General features: G+C 36.0%; 1 protein-coding gene across 16 annotated transcripts in view; it reads right to left on the reverse strand.

Moving 5' to 3' along the window:
- The window catches only part of CABCOCO1 (ciliary associated calcium binding coiled-coil 1), a 94,309-nt gene that overhangs the window by 45,107 nt on the left and 21,426 nt on the right, over window positions 1-27,776 (reverse strand). For 13 of the 16 annotated variants that reach the window (XM_067001073.1, XM_067001072.1, XM_067001070.1 and 10 more), the window contains exon 6: window positions 8,272-8,397. The exons of 1 other annotated variant lie outside the window; for it this stretch is intronic. In XM_067001073.1, the coding sequence (XP_066857174.1) occupies window positions 8,272-8,397 (126 nt within the window). Of the gene's footprint in view, window positions 1-7,419; window positions 7,615-8,271; window positions 8,398-14,773; window positions 14,929-27,776 lie in introns of those variants that run through there. 2 more of the 16 variants (XM_048069419.2, XM_048069420.2) reach the window with 2 other exon arrangements.

The raw sequence follows: 27,776 nt of genomic DNA on the forward strand, positions 1-27,776 counted from the left end.
GGTATAATAATGGTATGTTTTGGACCTCTACAAAAGGAAGTGCCCACTGAGAATACCAGGCAGATGTTCCTGTTCTGAGTCAGCTATTAAAAAGCAGGGATTTGCTTGGATGGTGCAAGTCAACTGCATTAATTCACAACAGGGTAATTGCAGCTCCCATAAATTAAATTTCCTCACACCTTGGAAAGCGCAGCTAGGTTGATATTTGGCTTACTTACACTTACCTGCTACAATTAAACATGGTGAAAAACATGAAAGCTTCTGTAAATTTGCAGAAGTGATGACAAAAAAAAAAAACAAAAAAAACAAAAAACAAACAGATAGGCCAATTCATTTTACTTTACTGCATTAAAAATCTCTTTTGTAGTCCTACAAGTATTTCAGAAGTTGTGTTTGGACTCTGTCATTATCTTCAAGATACCCTGTCATATGTGAGCTACCCAAAAAAGGTAGATAGTATTACCTCAAGTTTATAAGAACCCAAAAGGCTGACAGAAAGATTTCCAGAATTTAAGTGAGGAAAAAAGCAGGTTTTATAGAGACCAAGAAGCATTTCCAGTAACACTTGCGACTCAAATTTTGCAGCCCTCTGCTAGTGTCTAAATATTGACAAATGAAACAGTCAGACGGTTTATTTTTCATCAGAATGTTGATCTAAATGCTATTGTTTCTAAACTACACCAGAAGATTTGTTTTCAAATTCTAATGCTTTTTAAAATCAGAGTCCTTTTGATTTAGCAAATATTTCAATTTACTCTGATTTCTCACCCTGTATTTTCTCATTGAAAAATATTTGCTAAGTTGGATGAGAATTCACAAATAGTTTCTGCTTCTTTAAAATAGCTGCTTTTAGTTATTTAGGTAAGTATTCATTTGAAATAGTTTGTTTAGATCAAATCCTTATTCCATTTATTCACTTTGGTTTCAATTTAAAAAAAATTAATAAAAAATAATGTAAAAAAACTAGATGGGGTTTTAAAATCAGTTCCCAACTAATCAAATAAATTTTTGTAGCTTGGATAAGATTTTCAGAGATTCTGTTTTAGAATAATATTTTTACTTCACTGCGTCCCTTTAAAGAGAGCTATTCTTTACTCATCTGTTCCATGTCTAATAATAACCCTTGGATCATTAAGAAATAACTAAATTACAGCAGAACTAGTCTCTTTAATGAGCTGTAACAGTCTCAACATTCAGCCAAAAGTTTTTTAAAAGTCTCTGAAACTGCAATGTAGAATATAAAATATTTTGTTTAGTAATAAGTTTGTAAGTTTGTGAGCAGTACTACATTTTAAAGCCAAAATATAGTGACCTAAAAATGCCATTCTGCATTGCTCCTTCCTATACATCGTCTCCTTAACAAGTCCAGGGGAAAATTAGAACGAATGAATTGTGGTGAGAGCCTGAAGCCAACAAACGTATTTAAATGAATCCTTCTGATGCAATACTTTCCTTTAAAAAAAAACACAATTAAGTCTTTGTATTTCCTTTGAACAAAACCCCATGTTTAATAGCACCGATGGCTCCGTAGTAAAATCTATTTAAAAACAGAGGAGACACAGTAAGTTTTATACAGTTACAGTTAGTTTTAAAAAATGTTGCTAGTTTCTGAAATCTGAGTAAATTTATGGCAAATTACTTCCACTGACCTACATTTAAAAAAAAACAATCATACTTTAAAAAAAAAATCCTGAGGATTTATCATTATCTGAGCATTATTCACTATGACAAAGATGTATTACTCAAAGTGTCCTTTTGAATCAATGTAACTACCAAAACATGAGAAACAGTTTGGCAAGACGATAATGCCTTAAAATTAATTAGCAATATTTTCATGCACATTGAGATCCAATGGGTCCACGAGAACTCAAACATAAATAAAGGCAGTGACATAAATACAGAGAACATATCAGTGTCAGCTGCAGATAAAGTTCTGAGAGAGACCAGAGGGAGCAGAAGATAAATGCAATTTTCTTACTAATTCCAAGGTGCAGTGGGGTGCCAAAAGGCCCCTTGAACCCGGACAAGTTAGCGCAGGCTAGAGGCTGCTCCAGCGTTCAGCTGAGGATCATGTGGGATGCATCATTTGGCATCACCTTTACTTTCCCACCCCAGCTGCATCAAGTCCCAGCAGTCACAGCTGAGGGCTGCAGCCAGTGTTGAAACATCACTCTTAATTTCCAGCCACATGCCACCATTTTTTCCCAGAATTCTTTCTAGTATAAGTTTGCATAAAACCAGGTAAAGTATAAAAAGCGTCATGCTGTTCTGTACGTAAACCCACATGCTCTTCTTTTTGTTGAGAGCTAGCAAATTACGTTTTTACCAATGCAGGCAGAGCAAAGACAATAGAATAGTATACAGGAAAATTTCTAAAACAGAATAACGGCAGGAAAGAAGATTGGTAAAGTGTTCTAATAAATGAGTTCCACAGATGTGGTAGTTATTATAAAATTAGCTTTGCATAACTTACCAATATAACATTACATTTTCCCCCAGATGTTATCTGTTACTTGAATTAATTTTGCTTAAGTTTCTATTATTGCAGATTTTATCCACACCGTATTTTATTATTTAAGTTTCTGTGGCATAAAACAAGCCCTGGCTGATAGCATTACATTTAATAATATATGTAAGAGGTTTCAGTATTATACAAATGGCTGCTGGGTATATCTTAATAGTCATAGCGCAGAACGTCTGCTCTCAAAATATTATGTAGATTAAAACCAGCTATTTACTTACACTCTAATTCAAGCCATTGGAAAGGTTTGCAGTATTTATGTACATGGTATGAAGGGAACCAATCTACTCAGGGAATAAATGTCAGAGTTTGAAAATTAGCAAAGCTGAGGTCAAGGTCAGTTTGGATTTGCTTACATACTTGCTGAAAATTAGAATTTACAGTGTATGCTTATTTATTTCTTAAATGAGAAAAGAGAAGGTGGTGGTGGTGTATTTGCTTCTTTGATGTAAGGCTTTTGTATCACAGAAACGTTTTTAAACCACCTTTTCAGCTTAATATTATCTGAAATTCTGTACTCCTGTCCACAGAGTCTTAACACAAATTCTCTGTAGCTAATCTTACCAAACATAGGAAAATCATAGAATATCCCGAGTTGGAAGGGACCCATAAGGATCATCAAGTCCAACTCCTGGCACTGCACAGGTCTGCCCAAAAGTTTAGGCCATGTGCCTAAGTGCACAGTCCAATCGCTTCTTAAATTCAGACAGGCTTGGTGCAGTGACTACTTCCCAGGGGAGCCTGTTCCAGTGTACGACCACCCTCTCAGTGAAGAACCTCTTCCTGATGTCCAGCCTAAACTTCCCCTGCCTCAGCTTCACACCGTTCCCGCGGGTCCAAAATAATTATTTATAAGGATTAGAAAAAATATCCCAAGTTCAGCATGGACCATTTCTAAAGCCTAGTAACATCTTTCAAAGCTTTTCAATGTCCTTCAGTGGGATATGGATTTGGTTTTATATAATGACAGATGCATTTTAAAAAAAGTGTTGTGTGTTATTCTCCATATTTATATCATCTGTGTAGTTTCTAACTGTATGCTATGGGGCCTCGTGCTACTGGAGTCCTGCACAGACTTCTGTCTTACATATGATCATATGTGAAATTTGTTATGACCCAAAAACTTTAATATAGGATTGACATTATTTTGTCATTCACGCTAAGCACGTCCAGCTGCACACCTACCGATCTTCTGAATTTCAGTTGCTGGAACAAAAGGCATTTACAAGCTGTGGTGTGTTAGGTGCCTATATTTCATGGGGTTGAGTTGGAATGAAAAACTAATGCGTGGAGATGCGCTGCCTCACCCTGATTCAAACCAGCTTTTGTTTGTTTTTTTTTCCCCTCCTTAGCCTACCAGCATATGCAAACACAACAAATCCACTTTACCTGCCTTCTAAAGCATCCCACCAGTGTTCTCACAGGTGAGGTTTCTGGGAGGCTGCTGATAGCTTTTCAAATGCATTTCCTATCCTATTTCACAGCAATGCCATGCACAAGATCCAGAGGACTGAAGGATGTTATGAGGCACTCAGAAACTTAATCCAGATACATGATCTGTACAATGTGACTAAGATGGCAGAGCTTGCTTCTGAATGCCTTCACTACACACATTTGTATTAATATTTTAAGTAGAAATAAGATCAATGAGGGATTAAACTTGGCCTCTTAAGTATGTTCCTCAGTTGCCAATGATGTCCATGGAAAGTCTGTGTGCATGTTCCTGGGCAACAGTCTTCAAACCACTATTCCTTAAATGAGACAAGAGTTCAGTAAGTCAAAGGTATGCTTTACGTTCTTTTTCCTGCATTTCAGAATTCAAGTTAATACATTTTAAAGACAGTTTTCCATATTTCTGAGCTGAGATGTGAATCAACTTTGCTGACAATACATCAGCAATTAATCTAGTCCAAAATAGCTATCTGAAGCAATTTGGTGCCTACATTGACAAAACAGGATCTACTCCTCCCCCCCAGGAAGCTGTAAATCAGTCAGTGACATCTGGCCTCAAGGACATCGGAGTCATCTGAAATGTGGTAATTTATATTAATGAACATCAGTATTAATTTTTAAATAAAAAGAATTTGCTGCTGCCATTATGTTTACATACGGAATATTATTTATAGCTTGTGTTCCTCCTTTCCTACATTTTGCCCATAAATTATTGTAAGGAAATACACTGTCACAGTTATAAATATTTTTCCTCAGAGTTAAAGCTTTTACATATCCTCTTACTGTTTTCAGTAACTGTATGAGGGAAGCAACCAGGATTTTCTTGCTTCTCTAACAACTGCTGCCAATTTTAATGCTTGATTGAGCAGAAAAGGGTGCTTCTACAAAAACAACCAAAGCTCTCCTCTCTGGAGACACGTTACTCCAGAACGCCCTTAATACCTAGATTCTGTAAGAATATCCTAACATCCCAGAAAAAATAAAATAAAATTCTGATTTTACTGGGCTGCAGTCATGTATTATCTACTTCTGCTTTTACCAATCTTCCAATTATTATTGACAATTCACAGATTATTTAGAAAGACAAAATAAGAGACATTAAAAAAAAAAAGGAAAAAGAAACAGAAAACAACACCAAAACACCCAGTTGGCTTTCACGCTGAGGGCACATCTCTAAATGATTCAGCTTGGAATGGTCACTCTAAATTCACATTGTGTTTAGCATTGCCAAGTCTCCTAGAGTCATGGGATTACAAGAGAATCTCAGCTTTCATTTAAAAATAAATTTAGTGTCTAGCTCTTATGGTTGCAGAGGAAAGATGGAAAACATAAATCTTGAAAGCTCAAAAACTAGACTGCAAGCAAAAGGAACCAAAGAACAATTATTTTTAAGCAAGTCTCATGATTTTTTTGAGGTCTTGCTCAATATTTTAAATGCTTGAGGTTAACAATACCTTTTTCAAAGCAATGCATACAGATTTTGAGAAGGTGTGAAGGATTTTTTTTAGTCCCTGAAAGTGCAATGTTAGTATGTCAGAACTCTTCAAAGTACTAGCCCCCTCCCTTCCACTTCAAGGGCACTCAACAAGCAAACTGCAGCCAGCTCCCATTGTGGCTCTGCAGTTTTATTCAACAGAGATCTAAAGCCTTAAAAATAATAATAATAATAATAATAATAATAATCAAGAGCCTTTCCCACAGAAAACACCTAGCTGAATCTACAAATACTGGAAAAAATTAAGTTGGGTTTGTTTGTTTGCTTTGATTTTTTTTTCTAGCCATGTGATCACATGAGAAAACCATAGAAGTACATTCTGTTGAACCTAATGCACAATAGGCAATCTAATATTTTGGTGGCATTCACTTTATCAGGCTTTACATTTTCTTGTTGTGCATCTCTTCTTCCAAATCATTTGATCAGGAAAGATCTGACAAGAATGCTGAAAATGTTATGATAAAAATATAAACGTATTTGGCCAGGTGTATTTTGGTATATCTTTCTGGAAGGAGGTCTTATACATTTTATCAAGACTTGCTGCAGTTTCAGAAAACAGATTTGCAACAGAGCATATGTCTTTGGCAACAAAATGGGTTAGAAGAATTAAAATGCTTAGAGGGATGGTATTCATCACACCTGCTTTAGGGGCTTTATCAACCCCCATAGTCAGCACTAAGAAGACTGCATCTCCTGGGGGAAAGTCAGAGCCACTAAGATAAATTAAGAACATAATAACTGCTTAATATACCTGCCCTGAACCACAGCAAGCACAGCCTGTTACCTCTCCTATCAGCAGTACAGGGAATCCAGGAAAGCTGGGTTCCTCACTCAGGCATCCCTGTTTGCCTGGAGCTGGGCAATAAGAAATATTCCCTTTCCTGTTAAAAGGACATCTGTAGGAACTCAGTGGGGACCAACAGCACCACCCACTCCTCCTGCAGCCCTGAGCACGTATGGCAAATTCAGGCATCTGTTGGCCTTATCCTGGGCTGCTTTTTCCTGATGTTACTCCCTCCATACAGCAACATCTCACCAACTATAACTGTTCCACAGTGCTTTAGGTCAGCCCCAAGAATGCCAAAACATGCTAATGGAGACATGCCTGTCTCCAGCATGTATGTCTCTCTCTGGCACATCTCACGCTGTAACACGCTTGTTACAGCTGGCACGTGTCTCGGGAGCTGTACTACCCCACTGGATTTACCTCGGTTCAGTAAGCACAGTTGTCAGGCTTTATCTAAATACGAGTACAATGTATATGAAAGAAAGACACAATGAAGATCACCATAAAACTAGGGGAAAAAAAATTAAAAGATACCTCTGAAACAAAGAGGGTTCAAGAAGCAATTGGGAGCTCCTGCTGAGAAAGCCTGACAGCAGAATATTTTCTGTTGATAGCCATTTGTAGTCAATGCCTCAAGTTAGACAGAGGTCCCACCTCCTTCCTTTATCCATTGCCCCTCTTGTACAGACTTACTTTGCCATCCATTTCCTCTGAAAATGGCATTTTCTCCACACAAGACTGGACCTGGACAGGCCCCTCACACAACTGCCCCACGCCCTGCCCACCACCAAACAACAAAGAAGCCCACTCTCCACAAACTCCTCGCAGACCTCAGGTGCATCGGCTGGGAATAGGCTTGTCTATATTGGTTCACCCTAAGCTCATGGCACAGAAAAAGCTGCTCTAACATTTAAAAGGTTGCATTAAAAAAATTTACCTAAACAATATTGATTCTGAGCTAACAGGGGGAAAATATTGCTCATATAATTTAAAAACTACAATATAGATTTTTTTATTTTTTTAAAAAAAGCTATATTAGAAAACTTTTCAGGACATACGGACACATAAAATGTGGAGCTCGTATTCTTTTTTATTAGACCTAAAACATAAAGTCTTTGCCTGAGTGTGTAAGTTTCTGTTAAAACAACAATTTGTCCTGTGGACTGTAAATTCAATTACTGTTTTTATTGGAATCACATTTTGCTTTGGAAACAATCATGCTGGAAAAAGAACCAGTAACTTAGGCATCTTAAAAACATCTCAAAACAGGCATGGCTGTGAGAACAATTCAGTAATGGTAATTCTTCCACTGTGAACTGCAATGTTTTTAAAATCCATTTCCATATTTTTAATTAACACCTAGTTCAAAAAAAAAAAACTTACTGTAGGTCATTTTAATCACAAATGGGAAAACAAATTTACTTTATCAGAAAATTGACTCAACACTATTTTAAGGACTTATTTTTCATGTTTTTATCATCCAAATTAAGTTATTAACATACATTTTCCAATTTAGGCATGCAGAAGTAAGCCAATTTTTCTCTCAAATTTCAGAGTTGCAGTTTTCAGTCACCTCTACATGAAACTAGTCTGTTTTAACACCAAAATATTTGATCAGTACAAACACAAAAACACATCAAAGATATCTGTTAAAACTGTGTTTCTACCTAACTTGAATCTGAAGTATTCTAGCCACAGTCTTTTAGTCAAAACAAACCATTACTTCCTTATATAATACTTAATTGTCATACCCCATTGTAAACAGGCGCTCCTTATTCCTCTACATGTTCATAAAGCTGTTTATATTGGATCTCAGCTTATACACTGGGGTTAGTTTTATCTTTATCTTACAATACTGTCATTCATCTTAAATCAAAATGCAGCTGTGGTTAGGGGCGGGGTTAGTCTGCTCCACACAAGAGTTAAACAAAGCTTTGTTGCAGCATAGCTCGGCTTGGTGGGTGATTTGAAAACTAGTAAGTTTCCCCCTTGGTTAACTGCCAAAGCCAACCACACCTTGGATGACGTGAGGTTGTTTTTGAGAAGGTAACATCTCCTTACAGGCTTTCTCCTCCCACCTTGACTTGGAAGGCTTCTGAGAATAAGAGTCATTTCCATTTCTGTTGGGGCATGAAATGGTTTCTGGGGAAAAAGCATACAAATCTCATTCTGCTTTGACTTGTTAGGATACTCATAGCAAATCATATACTCAAATGCGAACATTTCAAAATTTGTTTAAACAAAGGATGAAAAGAAACAAGCAATGTTGCTCAATCATTTCTCCTGAAGAAAAAAAATATGATACTATTCACTTACCCCTTATACACTCTAACTTAACTTCATCTTTTAGAAAATTTCCACGATCAAAATTAACAAAACCAACATAAATGTGAGATTTGTTCAAGAAGGATTTCCACAATTGTAGAGAATTTTAACACAAGCCAGGATTGTGAGCAAGTACTCAGAACTTTGAATTAACACTCCACTGAAGCTAAATTCTTGAGTCACCTATACAGAATGTGGCATTTAAATGTTTTCCAACACTGTTTGTTGACCTATGTGGATTTCTAAGAAATATTAGTCAAAGAATTTGTTATTGGCGTACTCACATGCTACCTAACATTCATATCATTCCAACTACCAAATCTCAACATTTCTGTATCAGTTATATGCCAAACACTCTGAAAAGTTTAAGGCTCACCCAAGCATTATTGAGCATTAAGGGAGAAGATACAACTATTAACACTACTGACTAGAAATACTGCCTACAGTTCCGTAAGGGAAATTACACCAAAGGAAATAGTTACACCAATTATACTTTGCTAGTAATATGGTTAATTATGCCATGTTTAACATAGTAAAGAAGCTTGGATTTTTTTTTTCCCCCTGTAAATATTACTATGGTATTGAAAAAACAATGCACGAGTTTTCAAGAGGCCCCACAAGTGAATATGACGGGTACTACTTTGAATTGTACACTGGATGCTTTCTTCTCCTCCCTTATGTTTTGTCCTTCTAATAAAGTCTGTTCTACATGAATAGGTGAAGAAACTGCGATTACAAATCTAAGCACAGTTTGCCTGATGAGATAAAGACAGTATCTGTGATGGTCAGTTTGCGATGGGGAAAAAGAAATGAAGCAATGATGTCAATGGGATTTATTTATTCCTTCTAGTGGTCATGTCAAAGATGGCACTCTAAAGACAGACCCTGTTCACCTCTTTATCTCCATTAGCCTGCTTCCCTCTGATAATCTCTTGCTCAACCTAGATAAAGCACCACATATCCTGTGTCCTCCTGTCATATCAGTCTTTATTTTGATTTTAATATTTGGCAGAATGTGAAGCAACTCTCACTACTGCCACTGGGTTTGTGGTCTTATGTTGGCTGGGAATATTTAACTATGCCCCAAAACACAGTTTTTCTTCAGTTGACACAATCCACATATGTAACTATAACTGCTATTTGTTGTTTAAGTTCAGAAGAGCTAGGGAAAAAAAAAAAAACACAAACGGCTTTTAAAGGTGAATTCAATACCAAGACTCAACAAAAAGAGAGAAAACTCTACTTGCTAAATATAGTAGACAAAATTTCTCTGAGTCCTCTGATTCTGCACACACTATCTCCATATTTATAGCACTGACTGGTTTAAGTGTTCTTTGCAGGTGTTCATTGTATCATTTATACACCCTAATAAATCATACTGGATGCACAGCTCCATGTGGAAGAAACAGAGTTGGTAGGAGATATCTTTTAAAAACTTGGCCCTAAAACCACAGACAGGTCCCTTCTACTTGACAACAACTAGCTCCACAGATGTATTTGTTTCAATAGTAAATTAGTCTCAAAGCAACACCCTCCATCAGACAAAGACCCTATGGTGCTGTTAGAACACAAGCAATAGCCAATTTGAACCATTTAACCAGATTTTTTACAGGCCTAAAATTATTAAAATTGTGGATTTAAAATAATTAGATTTCAACCAGTGTTTTACTAGTTCTCTCCCCACCTTCTCTGATTTTTATTTTCTCACTTGTCAGCATCTCCTGGCAGTGAGAACAAGAAAGACCTCAAACCTTTGCTGATTGCTTTCCACACAATCTGATTTCTATAAATTAGAAGTTGCTGATGGGGAAGCAGACAGCAGTACCCTTTGATCAAGATACACATCTTGATCTCTTTTATCATTTTTTTAGAAAAACAATAATATTACAACAAAAAAAATCATCATACAAGCTTTTCGATCAAAGCGTGTCACTGTCTGCTTCCCAGTCAACATACTGCCAGTGAATTGGCAAGGTGCCCAGGAAGAGCAGGCAGCAGCTGGTGGATTTGATTACCATCTGTATATCCACTAATGTATAACATATTATGTCTCCATCTAGCGGGCAACTGCACTTGACAGAAAATTTGAAAATGGGTTGGAACCTACTTCCATGGAGGACAGAAGGAGCTCTGCTACGCTTCCCACCAGCAGAACTGGGCTCTAAGGCTGTATAGTGTTGGAAATTATCTAAAACAAGAAACTCTGTGTTGGTTCCATCACTGGGCTGGTACTTGCCCTTGAAATCATATTTTCTCCAGAAACATTCATAGAATATCAACCTCTGTGTTCTCCCAACAAACCACCAGATCCTTCTTACACTCCACAGCACCCTAGAGGTCTTACTGGGCAAATTTTGAAAAAGAGAGAACAGGAAAAGGAAGGTAAAAGCAAGGATGTCATTAACGTCCAGAGCTTGGGAAATAAATAACAAGGAATAAGATAAAAATGCCAAGACAGTGTCTTACTTTAAGAAGAATTAAACTACAGAATGTTAAAGCATTACCCTAGCTACTTGATAGCCTACTGCATGCCCAACACTACATGAACTTTCTCATATAGTTTCAGATAACATCCTTGACTTGCAAACCAGACTGGATAGCAACAGGGGTAACAAAAGATAGGCAAATCTGTTTTTCAGAAAAATGCCACAGAAATCAACCTTGCACCACAGATTTCAGAATCCATGTGACCATTCAAATAAAGGTGAAACTGAGGCACAAGACAGTGCTGTGACAGCTCCCATGTGATGAACAGAGGACTAGAACAAGTAGTTATTAAAAGACTAATTCTACCATTTTCATTATACCACCCGCCTTTTCATTGATTACCATCCTTTTTGACAACAATCCAGGTAGCAATGTACTGACTGGGCATATTTATGCACAGCCATCTAGCACAAAAATTGCATCCTAATGAAGAACTATCAGTAGAGCAAAATGAAATAAAAAACAACAAGATCATACTATTGATTTTTTCCATCCACATATGGGCTAGACCTAAATTCCCTTAGCTGGAGAAATCTTTTGAGATAACTCTCCAACACAGCATGATTACATTTCATTTAATGACTTTCTCTGGGTGCATGATAGGTCCTAAAATAGCTCTTCTTTTTCTGAATATCTTTTAATAAAGTTGTTTTTTTTTTAAGATGCATTTTGATTTGACACACCTAAACTGGTTACAGTAAAGCATTTTCTACTTTTATCACATTCTCTATTGCATTAAAAGCAAGTTTATTATTCTATAAATAATTCATTCAAAGGAACTCCAGTTTAACAGTGCCTAATAGACACAATCACTTAAGGTATCATGCTGGCAAATTTCAGCTTTAAATCAGAAGCCTACCTGTCTTCATACAAAAAAAAAATCTTATCAGAAAAAAAAGCACCATTTTGTGAGAAACTCAGGCATGAACGCTTAAAAATGAAGTCAATACACGCCAACAACTTTTGTGCTAATTTATTACATTGCTTGTTTGTGCAGGAAGGGGATGAGATTTGTTTCAATCTATTCTAATTCCCTTTATTTCAACAGAAACTACAAGAATTAGAAATGAATGTTGTTGCCTCAACAATTTGCTGTGATAGAAGCTTTATTTTTCAGGTCAGCACTCTCAATTTTTGATTGCTAAATGGGAGTGCAACAATGGCTAAAAAAAGGAGGCTCTGAAATGCTAGGAAATAGAAACTGCTGACTACCTGGTGAAAGAATAATGATTTATAATATATGAATAGGGGCAATAATTGGATAGCAGGCTGTACTCAAAAAAGCCTTAATTCACAGATCTGACATCAGAAAGTCATAATCCATCGATCTAGCATCAGAATGATGGATTATGACTTTTTAAGAACATGTAGGCATATCAGCTTCATGAGCATTCCGGGAATTGTAGTCCAAATTGTTTTACTGAGGTCATTTGAACAATTTCAGTTCTTTCCAATAAAGCTGATACACTAATATTTTGAAATTTTGAAGTTTTGTTGGATCCATTTTTTTTCTTTCAAACACTAAAAATCCTCCAGCCAAATATTGTAGCTTACCATTAACTTGCAACAGAAGTGTATTTTCCAAATTACTTCAAGCCCTGTGTCATTTAATTATAGAAATGAAAACAATTTCAAAAACCTAATTGTTTTCTACATCAAAAGTGTTTTAGATTCAAATTTGGAGGAGAAAACTCAAGGTGCAAAGTAAGGAATTAATTACGATGACTTATTTCAGAAAGAGCAGACATACACTATGTATATTTCCCCCTGGACTACTGCAAAAATGTATTATTTTTGACCTCTGATTCCTTCCTTTTTTTGACCCTGAGTATCTCTTAAACTGTTATTGCCAAAGAAAGTTATGATATGAATTTAGGAGGAGTCTTTCATGAAAAGAAAGAATATTTTTGAAATGTGTGAATATCAAGAGCTTGCGATGTATTTTTTATAAATAAGCTTTTACCATATTAACTCAAAAAGGCTTGTAAGCCTGTTCAATGAAATACTTCGAACTCCACTTTTTTTCACAGAAACAAACATGTGCTAAGGTTACTGCAACAAAAATTCAGGCAAGTTCCAGAACTCCTTTCATTGAGTTTCATCTACTTATTTATAACATAATTTCATTCATAAAATTCTATTACCAAATCTTGTGGCACTTCCCAATTAGAATTCAGTGAAACCACCTACAAATTAACTACTGCTACATTAGACTAATTCAGTGGCTCAGACAGGTAAGAGTACTTCAAAAAATGCTTTCTACTCCAGTAGAAACAAGTGTTGAGAATAAAAAGAAAAGCCCGTGTTAAAAATAAAACATGACTATTTTCAATGTATACATATATTAAAACCATTTAAAAAACTGACTAAAACCTCTTCTAAAGGTATAAAAGCTTTAAGTAACAAAAGCTTTAAGTAAAAAGCTTTTAAGTAACAAGCTTTAAGAAACAAGGCTAAAGGGCAAAAGAAACAAACCAACCCAAAACAGGGTTGCTTATCTCTGTATGTTATTCACAAACCCCTTTGCATCTCCCCCTTGTTGAGAAGTAGAGCTTTTTTTCCTCTTTCTCCTTTCTCATTGGTAAAATGATTTTAAGAGAGCTTATTAATAAAATAACTACTCATGTAATGCTGTAAAATGCATATATTTTGCCTTTTCTCTATGTTCATAACTAAAGCCACTATTGAAAGGACAAGGAGTCACAGGGCTCTTTTATAATGGTTGAAATAATTTATTTCACTAAAATCCACATACGTTGAATAAAGCCATCCTGGGTCCAAGCTCAGCCCAGACTCCAAACTAAACAAACAAAAAAACAACAACAGGACCAAAGGAAGAGAAAAGGCAGCTGTGGAACAGTACCCTTTAAAATCTCAATTATTGACAGAACAAAAGTGAAAAATAATTCACTTTTTTGCAATGCAGAAGTAACTTCATTTTGACAAGTAAATATGAAATGGCTAATAAAAATCACTGCCATGTTACACGCATTCCTTCTTTTACTCAAGCCTAATCTCCTTAGAGGTTTCATATAAAGGGATCATATTACTGAAAAGCAACCACTTCTTTAAAAGAAGCCTTAAAGAACAATAACTCCATACAACTGATCAAACGAGAGGGTACCTCATTTGATTAAATTTACTGAGGAACTAACATTGGCAGGCTGTAATTACTCACTTGGAAGGTAGTCAGGAGGACACCATGCCTCACGGTTTTCTGTTTTGTGATTTTTATGCTTGAGGTAATGATATGTGATCAGGATATCAATTTTACATCTTCTTTCAAAGAGCCTGTTGTGCAGTGCCCTAGCAGCATCAAACCAGGTTCATTGGTTACTCCATCATCAAACCATTTTTGACCTGAATTTTCCTTGGATCCTTCCCAATCCAGTATTAACCTAGCTCAACTCAATTAAGCTTATGAAATCAAATAAGACCAAGTATGGTGGCTATAACCTTTCTGACTTTTCCAGACCAAAGAATAAATACATTCCACAAGAGCTTCCATAGGGGAAGATGGCAGCCTGGTGAATTGGGCTTCTCCCAATTCCTTCTCTCTTTCTGGACCTCGGCATTAGTCCTACACCTCTCTTCATGTTATTAAAACAGTTGTAACCTTTCTTTGTCTTAACTGACAAACTCATTTCATGTATATTATGAAGCAGCAGTCAGATACTAACTTTGTCTTTAATGATGTGTGCTTGAACCAATGACCTTGAAGTGAAAGGCTCTGTAGATCTTTAGCATTCCTTTAATACTCCAGGCCCCTTATTTGTCTAGTTTATAAGCAAAACCTGTGTGCAAAAGGAACGCTTACTCACAATTACAATTATGATTGTTCTGCTGTGGCAATACATTGCCCTGAAAAAAAAAAAAAGAATTATAAAGTGCATGGGTTAGTAAAATTTAAATCAAGCAAATGTTTAATATTAAGCCATTTCATCTATTTCCAAAGTTCGGCAAATTTATTACAACGCACTGAAATTGCACTTCAAGCCCTAAGGCTTGCAGTGTTGGAGCCTGCCTGATTAATGTAATTAAAGGAACAGCATAACTCAAAATTTATTAAAAATTAAATATATGTGGCCTTATTGTTTACTTCCAACTGATAGCATGATTTCTAGCTAACAATCTGCACTGCTTAATACTTGACAAGTTGTTAAAGCACATCCCCTTTCTCCTGCTGTGCATATGATTAAAAGAACAGAGGTTAAATGCAGCAATAGAAAAAAATCCAGGAATTCTATTCTGGTCACACTGACACTTCGTTCCCCCTTCTCAGTTTTACAATAAGCAAGCGCTGCTAAAGAGGTGGAAAGCTCATGACAGGACGGCATCAGGCTGGAGAAGGGTAGGAAAATGCTTCCTTGGACAAAATCTTCTTCCCTTCCATGGTCATTAAGCACCTTACATAGCAGTTTTCTATCTTAGCCAAGACCCAGCTTGCAGGAGGAGCCAAGCTGTATGAATCAGATTACAAGACATACATAGCTGGTAAGGCCAGACCCAGAATAATGGTCAATGGGTTCAAAGCTGGCAAGTTTATGCAGCATAAAAATACCCTCTTACACACTGCTTGTGACACGCCTGAAAGCACATGGCCAACAAATGCTGGCTAGTTTACCGAGGGATCCCAGAGGTCCAGAAGGCAGGTTTTATGAAATGGAAATCTGATTTTCTTTACTCTGAAACCACAGTCAAAAGCTTACTGTTTTCTGCAAAAGTTGCCTGCATGTCTCTGTTCTCTCCTACAGTGATTCTGCATTTTTCTTCAGCCAGTGTACTGATCAGCAGCCCCTCCCAATACAGGAGGTAGAAGGCAAATGAAAAAATTAAAAGAAGTTGGCAAATGTACCTATATATACAGATTTCATGTTAGCACAGTTATGCTTCAGAAATTATGGCAACAGCAATAGAATTCTGCTGCTATGATGAAGGATAATCAAAGGAAGAGGGGGGAAAAAAGCCAGTGCTAAAATATTTTCAAAGGCGTGAAAGTCTTTACTGTTGTGTAATTTAAATTTACTTGCCATTACTTGAAATTTCCTTTTGCCTGTGTGATTAGAATGTAAATGCTCCTGAAGTATATTAACAAATATAATTCCTGTTTTATTGCAGAAATACTGCAGCAACCTTCTCTTACTGTTGAAAACTAAGTAGATTTCTTAATTTATTACTGAAACTACAGAACAAAATTAGTTAAAATGTTTTGAATATGAACTCTTATTCAGGAGTCATCCATAAGAGTGAACTAATATAGCACTTTTTATTTTACTTATACATACAAACATCACAAAGCTACAGCGGTATTTTACACAACTGTAAATATGGAATGTTTGGATTTTTGCAAGAATATTTTAGCATTTAATCTCCTACAGTTTGAGGCCCAATTTTGGTACCAATACATACCATAGTAATGTAGTGTCTATTTTGGATACAGTCCTACTAGGTTCTCTGGAATCACTTGGCATGCCGTGGATTGAGGATACATGAATTGGATTGTAAAACCTAATTGCATACTCAGAATTTACACTTGACAGCAGTAAAAGAAGCATAGGTGTGAAAAACCTTTTCATGGGTATCCCATGATGAATTTGCCCAAAAGTCTCCATCTCCACAATTTCTTTAATCTTCAAATTCAAAATGTCATTGTTGAGTAGAAGTTACTGTTCCCTGAACATAGAGTTCAATAGAATATGATCATCCCACTGAAGTCTCTATGCAGCCAAAGTAAATTGGGTCTTAACAGGGAGCTAACTGACAGAGTTAATCTGACCCCCAGGTAAAAATGAAGGTGCAGTACCCTCACTGCACCGCTGCTGTTTATTGTAGCACTGGGCAAATTCTGTGTACTCTTACTGAGAAACTATTTATTCTCCCTGCTATACTGATCTTCCTGGACTTGACACACAGAATTCTTTAAGTGGCACAAATCTATAAAAATGGCCTTTTTATACAACCAAATTTCACAGCACAGAGTTTAGTTTGTTAACATTCATGCTACCTTTATTTACTCTTCACTCATTCTTCCCCAAATACATTTGATAGAAAGAGAAAACGGAAAACAAAAATAAAAACCAAATTCTATACTTCTGTATACATTGGAGTTATTGACACCAGATTAAGCAATTACTTCTGCATCTAAATTCAGTAGTCCATTAACAGATAAGTGCTAAGGAAGAATGCAAGTTGTCTTTGTAATTGGTATTTATCCACCACGTACTGTAACAGAACCAATTCATGTTATAGACTGCAAAGTGGTAACCGTATTAAACTGGCAATCCAGCACTGAAAAACTTTAGAGTCTAATTCCCATTACCATAGCAACCCACAGTCCCCTATTTAACACACCATGTCTTGTTGGCTGTTTAATGTACAGTCTTTAAACTTTCCTGTTTCCTAAATAAGCTCCCTTACCACAGACTTTTACATTTTATTCTAATGCATATGCTTTCCTGCTTATTAGTTTGTGTAATGTTCCCTCTACTATGAGAGGGAAAAAAATAATCCATAAGACAAGTTTTCATTTTATCTTGCACTTGTCACATATTAAGATTCTCCTAGTCTGTCAGACTTCTAAGCTTGTCTAACATCTGTCATTTGTACCCAAAATTATTAAAGTCTATCCATGCTGTATGGTTTTTCAGTTGCTCTGATTTTGATTATACACAATAATTTGTAATTTAAATTCACAGAAAATGTGCCTATGTAGCAATGTGTTTTCCTTGTCAGATATAAAGGCTTGGCCTTTACGACTGATACCAAAGCCCTGTTTTTCCGCTCATTACAAAGTTCCAGTAATGCTTGGGCTGACCAATTACTTATAGTAATTTGATTATATACCCTTTTTATTTTATTATTTACCCATTTAACTGAGGATTGATCAGAACAAAGAGAGACAATTGAATACGCTGCAATAAAAGCAGTATGAATAACAACAGTAGGAACTGAAGTCAAACCAGCAGCAGTTAGGAAGCATGGAGATAAGACTGAAATCTTGTCTTTAACTTCTCCTATTGTGCTTGTGCTTTGCTGTGCCAGGGTTCCAAACAGAAGGATATTATTTTTACATTCAGTAATTCATTTCCAAGCGCAACAGGGATGGACAAAAGATAAAATCTTTATCATGGCAAAATTAGTAGCATTTGCCCCCCTACTTCCATCCTGACAATTTCTTGATTTCTCAAACATTTGATTATTAAACAGAAATGAATGGTTCAGTACTGAGTTACATACCAACACACCTGCACCTACCAATAGACTCACTGGGTCATTCTCAAGATGGACAGAAATGTACCAATGTTTTTGGAAATCCCACTGGGGCACACCACAGTGCACCACTTGTAGGACTTAAAAAGAAGAAAAGTCAGCAACCCAGCCTCTAGCTATCAGTTGCTTTTAACCTGTTGTCCTAGAGGGACAACAGTAACGCTAAAAATTCTCCAGCAACAAACTTAAGTTTTTAACTTAACTTTTAAGAGGGTAAAACCTTCAAATACTTCATTTGAAATATGATAATTACAGGTAATTTAACATTTCTCCAAACATAAATCTTTAACTTCATCTTAAATCCTGGAGAGCACAAAAAGTTGGTGAAAGTTTTGTTCTTTAAAAAAAAAAGTTTTGTTCTTTAGAACAAAAGAAAATCATTAAGTGTCCTAAATGTGTAACAGACAGGGATGAAAATGATAAACGGATGTCATGAATACAAAATGAATCCTAAGAAAAACTCTGACAGAATGTCAGGCAGATATTCAAGCTATAATAAATTCTAAAGAACACCCCTATCATTCCTCAATTTTATTAAACAAGAGTAATATAGAGTCTACAGACGTTGTGACTGGTTGCAATGTATCTCTGTTCACAACACACAACATTCAGTGAATCTATGGATATAGACGTAAATTTCAGCCTGCTAGTGTCTGAAACTTGCCCACAGCCTTGATCACTCCAAAATTAAGACTTCTCAAGCACAGGGTGTTTTTGCAACTCTGAGACCATATTTGGTCAGCCTTACAATAAACGAAACATGCATCTCTATCATTTAGGATCTATGCCATTGCCTTAGACTGTATTCACAAGCCCCATTTGATACACACAGTCAAAAGGAACTACTGAGAAACAGCACAAAAGATATTGTTCCTTGTGTATTGTTATATGAATAGAACAGAGACAATAAAACTTTTACCAAGTACGGGAATTCTAGCATCAGGAGAGTAGAGTATTTACGTGTGTTACGATGCAATACCTGCAAATTTTTACTGCTTTCACAGGAGATAACATTATTTTCTGCAATATGTTTTTTTAATATTGTTGGACCTTCCTGTAGAAGGATCAAAAAGATGACAAGGACCACTTCTTATAAAAAAGCAGCGAGTAAAAATGTTAATGTATTTCAGCTGAAAAAGTCCATCCATGTTTGTTTGGGTTTTATCCTGGACAGAGCATCATTTGCAGCGTAACTCTGCAGAACCTACGCAGGCTCTGGTATAAGCTTTACAATCTGAGACAAAGACAAATTTTGAGGGTGAAATCAGTTTGAAAAATAAAAAAGGAGATAAAATTCATAGAGATACTACCTTAGCATCTTAAGATCAGCCAGAGATGCTGCCCACTCTTACTCTTTACAAAGCGAACATCAGGTATAAACAATTAAATGTTCCTCCTCAGCTGTTTTAAGTCGGTCAAGAGGAGACTCAGGATTACTTGGCTACCACATTTTTCAAGAGCACACTGTGAAGCCAAACCATAAAATACTTCAGCTCATAGTCTTAATCATAAAACACATTAAAGACTTCAGCTGCTGTCTCTTTTCAAGCCTGCCCTGAGAAGAGAGTGTGGTCTACCTGTCCGATGTTGTTTTACTGACTGCAATAGCTGGAAGAACATAATGATGTCTTAGCTTCTATAAGCAATGCTGTGGATTGGAGGGGGACTCACAAAACATGAGGTTAACCTAATTCTGATGAAAGTTACAGTTCAGAACCCGTTTCCCAAAACAGAGGAACAAGAGAGACTGAAAATCTATGGGTGGGAGCTTGCCCATGCTGCAGAAAATGAATGAAAGGCCAAAATTTCCCACTCAGCTCTGTCACTTACAACCTGTCAATGACTCCTGATTCTGTTTGAAATGACAAAAGAAACAGTGCAGGAACTTGGTCATGTCCCCTTTCTCTTCGATCTGAACAGCTGCACATGGGCTACCTCTGCTCAGACTGCAAGGCCTACACGATCCATTCAGATGCTCAGTAGGCACAAGGAAAGAAGGACACAAGGAGGGGACTAAGCCCAGGTATATGGCTCTCCCTCAAGTACCGTTTGGCAACTTCCTCTCATATTTCTGGTGTCTCATAATAAGATTGCAGTGTATTTGGCCTCCCATTAAAGAATCAAGCATTATCCTTCGGATGGAGTCCATCCCTTTGCCAAATGTCTCCCCCATTTGAACCCTAATGAAAACATTCTGAATGATTAGAGTGAACCTAAGTGTTGCCAGAAGTCTTCCAAAAGCCTACTAAGTTACAAGCAACAAATAAAATGTTGAAGAAAACTGTTGTTTTGTTAATATTCTATTTACACAGCTGGGATCTTGGGAATTCTATCCATCCGTATGTTTAGTAAGCAAGGCAGATTAATGCGAAGAATTGCCATTTCCTAAGTGAAAAACAAAGAAACAAAACCCAGTACAATTAAAAGAAGGCTCCCCCTAATCTGTCTTTCTCAGCTCCATTCCCCATACACCCACACGACTCCCCCGTAACCACGAAGTAACTGGAGAGGATTCTTCACAGACAGATATAATTTATAACAAAGACAGGAAAAGACAACCCTAACTCAGAGCTTGCTGCCCTTCCTATAAAGTTCACCTCCTTACCAAGAAAAAGCAGAGGATAATTTGTTTGGTTTTTGTACTCAACTCCTTTTTTTTATTGTAAAAAGTTTCCATTGTCCTTTTATGTTTTGATTATTGAGTAAGTTTAAAGACTTGCCAAATAGCCCTAGATTGTTAACAGACCACCACTATTTAACTTTGAATGCTTTAAAAAATAAAGACCGAGTTCACATTAATATTCTATGCCCTCCTTTTATTTATTATCTTTTCTTTGAAATTTAAACAATTTTCCTAGCTAAAGTTTATTAAATGTAAGCCTAAGTAGCAATATAAGTTACCTCACATATGAAACAGACATCCTATAAAACTCAGCTTTCTAATTAGTAACACTCTATTTTCCTGAAGTTATATATAGGAAATCGAAATAACATTTTATGAATTAAATATTCACATACATCAGATTCAAAGTTCAGTAAAAATTCTTCATATTGTATCTTATGACAAGTTAGAAAATTAAAGGTGAAATTAGAAAATATACAAACTTTCTGGTGCATTTAAAAAAAAGGAACTTTAAAGGACTGCAAAACTAATCTGTTATTCAGACTTTGAGTAAGTCTTCTTATAATATCAACTGAGAGGATAAAAAATTATAAAAATGTATATTGAATATAAATCATCACAGTAAGGAAATGCCATGCTATTTATTTATATGAATAAGGTCAAAATTTTATTCATAACATAAGGTCACAAGATGTATGAATTTGATACATAAATATTCACCCATGGGGATACATTCCCTTGAAATATCACATCACTTTTCCATTCCAGAGATACTTTTAAGAATACAATGTGATCTTCACGATGATGAAAACCTGCAGGTAAAGGTAGGGGTGCAAAAATAGTCGGCACTGTAGTGTAAGTTCATGGATCTCTACCTGCTTATTAATAAAAATGATGCAGGTAATTTTGGAAATAGGCCAATTACTCTAACAAACTAGTCACCAGTGTCTTCACACTGGACCAGCAAATGGTACCTGTCCCCAAATGGTACTTGTTAGCAATCAGTAATAATAATAAAAAATAAAATAAAAAATAATTAAAAATAATAAAATGAACTATCAAAATATATATCAAACAGTATTTTCTTGAATAACTTCTTGATCGGTGCTGTGTTATATGGCTAAGTTTAACAGAAAAGATTATTGTTCTGTAGCAGACATAAATTTTTATATATTTATTTATTTATTGACAGATTACTTACAAACCTTATTATTTTGAACTAAATACAAAATTAGGGTGTAGTACGCAAATTTCTACCACCATGCCACCAACAGCCTATCTGGTTTCCCATCAGCTTATGTACAAAGCTCCTTCAACAGTTTGCCATGCTGGCTGACCTCACGTTCTGGTTTCTAGATTCCTGGCTCCCCTACAACATGCCTTACAGACAGCTGAGGCCAGATCACAGACGCAGAATCATGCGGATCTGGTTCCAGCAGAGCCAACTACCCTGTGCGGCCCCAGGATGGAGCTTCCTGGGGCTTGGACTCTGAAATGGCCTTCAGGAAGACTGCTTTGGAGTGGGGGAGTTTAAACAGAGACATCTAAGAACAGCAATTCCGTTAAAAGCTATTATTTATTTTAAAAAATGGAATGAAATCAAACTGAAAAAGTCTCAGAATCTTCTGTGGAACAGAATTACTTTGCTCAGTTCCAATTATTTTTGTTATGCTCTGGTCAAGTAAAACAACAAGAAATCCCAAAGGGCAATGACAGAGTAAGCTGTTCAGGAATACGAAAAAAAGTAAAACAAAATTAATATCCTAACAGCTTGCCCCCAGGTACTTTGCTTAATCACTTTAAAATTTCCCCAAGTCTTTATTTCTGCCAATTTCATTGTCTTCCATTAAAATTTAAATACATAAGAATTCTGATCTATAAATATTTTTAATGTGTTATAGTCCTACGATAGAGCAATTAGTCCTCTGGATCTTACAATACTCTGGTGAATAGCAGAGAAATGCTGTCTTTAATACACTGTCTATCCTTTAAGTCAAAGCCTACAATTCCTACTTGGCCTGCATTCCAGCACATAAATAAGCCATTACTGCTATTATCAGAACCACGTATGTTAACATACACACACACAGAGTAATCAAGTCACTTTCTAAATAATTAACAAACCCAGAGAGCACATCTGTGTATATTCAAATTCCTGCACAGTTCCAGAGATGTTTCAACACCAACTTTTTTTTCTCTCTCCTTTTTAATATAATACAGTCAAAAATATGATGCTTTGTCAGATAAACAAAAAATGATGATAAGCTTCAAAATTTGTATTATTTTTTGCTCTCAGCCTTTCATCCTCCAGGCTGCTGAACAATGTGACCCCAGTCACTTCTCAGTTTAACTCTGTATGTGAATAGGTCTACTGAAATAAAATTCCGGAAGTGTTTGAAAAGAGGCACTTGTTTTAACGTTGGCAGGGTCAGAAGCATAGTGCTCTGTGTAATGAATGCATAGTCTATCTCAGCTATTCTGAATTTTTCCTGCCAGAATTTTTACTTTCACGACTTCGTACTTGTTAGTGAGTTAAAAGGCATGCTTGTTTTGTATTTGATTTTTCTTAAGCAAATAATTTAAAAAGCATTTTGTCAATCATTCTCTAAAGCAAGATTTGCAAAAGTACTCAGCACCATGAATTCCACAAACTCTCTAGAGCTCTCACTGGCTTTTAGGGAAGCACGGTTCAGCTACCTGAACACAGGCATGTTAAGATAGCTATAGAAAACCACCAGCATGCAACCTATATCGAAACACAGCTGTTAAAGGTCAGAATATCCCCACTATGGGTAACTGAGTATAGCAAAGAGTCTTTGTAAACCAAAGCAGGTTTCTAACGTGCAAGATATGCTTAAAATATTTCTAGTAATAATGCATACAATCCCAATAGACTCCACTTTTCATTCAGTCTAATCATAAGCCCTTCACGATCCCTCTAGTTATAGCCATAGCAAACTTCAAGATCAAAGGACCAAATCTCAGTTATTTTTGTCACCAAAAACCACTGGCTCTCCAGCTGCTTACTTCAGTAATCAGGTCTTTGGGACTACACACTTCTGTAGAGGACATCAAAAATTTTCCTTCAGACATCAAAAGCCCAAGTACCAGTTTGCTAGTTTTAAACATTCATAATTGTGAAATAATGAAGCTGCTCCTGAAGCTGTAGTTTTGATCTTCATAGTAGTAAAAGCTTGAGGACCACGTTATGAAGGAAAAAATAAGTAAGGACATAGAAATTAAAGAAAAATGGCATAAAACACAACATTGGTTTATCAAAGATACGTGATGCCAGACTAATTTCATAGTTTACTTAATAAGATAACCAATTTTCTAGACAAAAGGAACATGAGAGACATGATCAATGCATGAGAGGACAAGAATATCACACAGAAGGGACTGAGTGACCTTGAAGAATATTCACTCTTGTATTTAACAACAGACTGTTTGGTGACATTGTTGGGACACAATTTTTAAAAATCTGTAGTGCGCTGAGAGTAGCTCAAACAGGAAAAAAAAAAAAAAAAAGGTAAGAAAGGAGAGCCAGAACAGCAGATCTACAAGACAGCTACATGATACAGGTGTGAAATGTGGACTGATTCTAGGACCTATCATGCAGATTATTCCCAAAGAGAAAAAGAAAGCAGTATGTCATTGTACAGGGCCTTGCTTTTATCTCAACAACAACACTGTGCCATTCAGTCACTTATGTTCAAACAAAACTAACTTAAAGTGGAATAATTACAAAAAACAACCAACAGGATGACTAAAGGCTACTATGTATGTAAGAATCTATATATCAAAAGCCTATCATAAAAGCAGAGATTAGAGAAGACGGGCTTTTCTAATTTAGCTAAATGAAGGCTGACAATAAGATTGCTGTCTCTTTATATGCTAGAAAAATAAATACTGGGAATGGAATAATAACTAAAGGTCAATACTGGCACAAATTGGCACATGGACAAGTGCACATAAGCTTGCTGTGAATACACTTAGCCTGGAAATTTGAAGTTTTTATAACCATTACAGAAATCAGGCTCCAGGGCAGCTTTCTAACTGGAATAACAGAGGCAAAAAAGTTAACTTCTTAGGCTTGAGCTTGACAAGTTTCCGAAGAGGATTATACATGCTTGCCTATGAGAAGGCAGCACTAGACCTGACAAGTAAAGAGGTCCCTTCCAGTCCTATGCTCTTAATTTCCTTCAAAGTAGTCTTGTCTTTGCCATGGTGATATTTACAAAACAAAGCTACAGAAAATCAATTCAGTGGTTTTTAAGCATTACAAATATTTGAAATCTTCAAACTTTGAAAAACATGCACTCCATTAGTTGAGGAATGTGTCTCTCTAGTGTGAACTGATATGCTTACAGAAATGTTCTGGTTTCATACATTCTTGAAATGCAATTTTCAAAAAATTGTTGAGCAAATTTGTTTTAAAAATGATTGATTAACCTATCTTAGTGTGCAACACCTAATGAGGATTACATATCAAAGTGAAGTCCCAGACTTCAGGACTTTTGCCATCAAGAAAGGCTTATTAGCTTTCAGATAGTGTACTTTTTCTATGCACTCTCTTAAATTCAAAACACAGAAGAGATTTTATTCAGACTTAAAGCAAGAAACCACCACCACCAACAACAAAAGACTAAACAAAAACAACCACCCACACTTGGATAAATACCAGACATAGTCTGAAAGCTTAATGTTTCAAAAAGTAAGGAGTACATGGAAAGACAGCATTAATGGAAACTGGAACTCTAAGTAGGGGATGATATCTAGTGACTGCTATAACACTGAATCTGCACTGTCATTAAACTTAATCTTTGATATTTTTATTGCAACCTGACCTACTATGACATCTCTAAAGAAAATTACATTGTACACTACTACTTCAAGAAGTCAAACTTAGCTAGTCATCTGGGCCATAAAGTAGCAGATTACTCCATCAGGCTGGCTAAAGCAACTAGGAATAAAACTAGATTTACCAACCACATTATTTTTATTAGGAAATGTTTCAAAGCAGACATAATCCCAGAAGACATTAGCCTCATTCCATCCAAAAATACACAACACAGTGCAGCAAAAAACATGAACTACAGTAGAAGGTACAATTTTTAAATCTGGAAAAAAAAAGTACTGCAATATATCATCCTATCAAAGCAAAATAAATTAGCTGACCATAGAAATAGAAAATAATAAAAACTTCTACACAATTCCTGTATTAACTAATTAAACCTTTTTTTATAAGATCTGACATGTTAATAGGAATTGCTCCACTGAATCCCTGCACATCAAGATTTGGTGTGTACTCCATTTGCTTTCTTTGAATTTGCAGGCATGCTAGGTGTACTAACCCACAGCTAGAGGGCAAAACCTCCAGAATGGGCAAAAGGTAAAAGCAGTATCTTTAACAACAGCATTCTTGAAGAACTCTGGTATGTTAGCCCTACATGCATTTTATTTTGGTTCATGGCCACAGTCCAGATAAAGCACTGTTTCTTCTGCAGTTCTTCTAGATGTTTAGAAGTGCTCAGAACAGTAACAAAACAAACAAACAAAACAAAACAAAAAGCAATGAATTTACTTGGCAATCTTAACGCTTCTCAGTAATTCCTTGTACCTTGTACTTACTGTGTTTTCTAACAGGTATTTGCACGTATGTAATATATAGGTTTTTGTAGATCTGCAGTGAAGGAGAAGTAAAGGATTTGATAGCTGGAAAGGTAAGTTTTAAATTTTAAAGACTGCCAAACTAGGTTAGATTTATGATGTATGTTTTATCATCTAACCAAGCATTCATGTCTTTCAGCGTTAACCTTTTTTTTTTTTTTCCTAGGCAATATGATCACCTCAGGCAGTTTGATTTACAGGCTTTAGCTGATGCAAAAATACATTTAAATTAGCCAGTCGTTTGTTCCTTTTTTTTTAAAGACTTAAATGCTGTCTATATTTTACAAAGTTGTTTCTATCATGCTAGCTGCATTAAAACCCAGAATATTAATCAGATTGTGAAGCTCCACTAATTATGTGCTATATTTAAGTAACTTAGATTTTGTTAAGTGGCATGCAGATATTGTATGCATAATCTAACTCAGTTTTGAGTCATTTCCCTTTTCTTGTCTGATTTTATTTTACACAGGAAATGACAGGGTCATTTGGAAATAAATGCACTGAAAGATCAAAAAGGAAATCTGATTGAGAATGCTGTATAATTGCCCTCACTAGAGAAAAAATAAAATCCAATGGGTGTATAATCCATTGCTATAAGTTTTATCTGGAAAACACATACCATGGCTTCTCTAAAGGATATCCAATACAGCAGTAACTATTGCTTTTATTTGTCGCAGCTGAATCTCTGCTAAAGAAGAGGCTGCTGGACTTTTGTTCAGTAGGTGATACCTTCAGCACACGTGAAGCACAAATTTACTCAGTGAGCTAAAGCAAGCCATTTCAGTTAAAGCAAATAATTTCATTGATTTGTCCAAAAGTCTTTATTTGCAAAATAAGATAATACTGTGATTAAGCTCTTAGAATGCCATGGTTCTTCTTATTTGGGCAAACCTGGTCATTACATTTTACAGTCTCTCATTCCAAAAGAACAGCTTTCATCAATGAAGCTAATAGAAAACTTTTTACACAATAGCAACAGTGTGCTTGGGAGTAAGGATCGCATCTAGCTGTTGGCCATGGTGTATCTACAGTGGCTTTATTTTTTATTATTTATTTATTTTAAAGACAGTAATCTACACAGCGAAACAACAGTCAACCTTTCATCCCAGATTTATCATCTACTTTTAGTGCACAGATTTCCCAGACG

The sequence above is a fragment of the Anser cygnoides genome, chromosome 7 (genome assembly GCF_040182565.1).
Source record: "Anser cygnoides isolate HZ-2024a breed goose chromosome 7, Taihu_goose_T2T_genome, whole genome shotgun sequence".
Classification (NCBI taxonomy): Eukaryota; Metazoa; Chordata; class Aves; order Anseriformes; family Anatidae; genus Anser; species Anser cygnoides.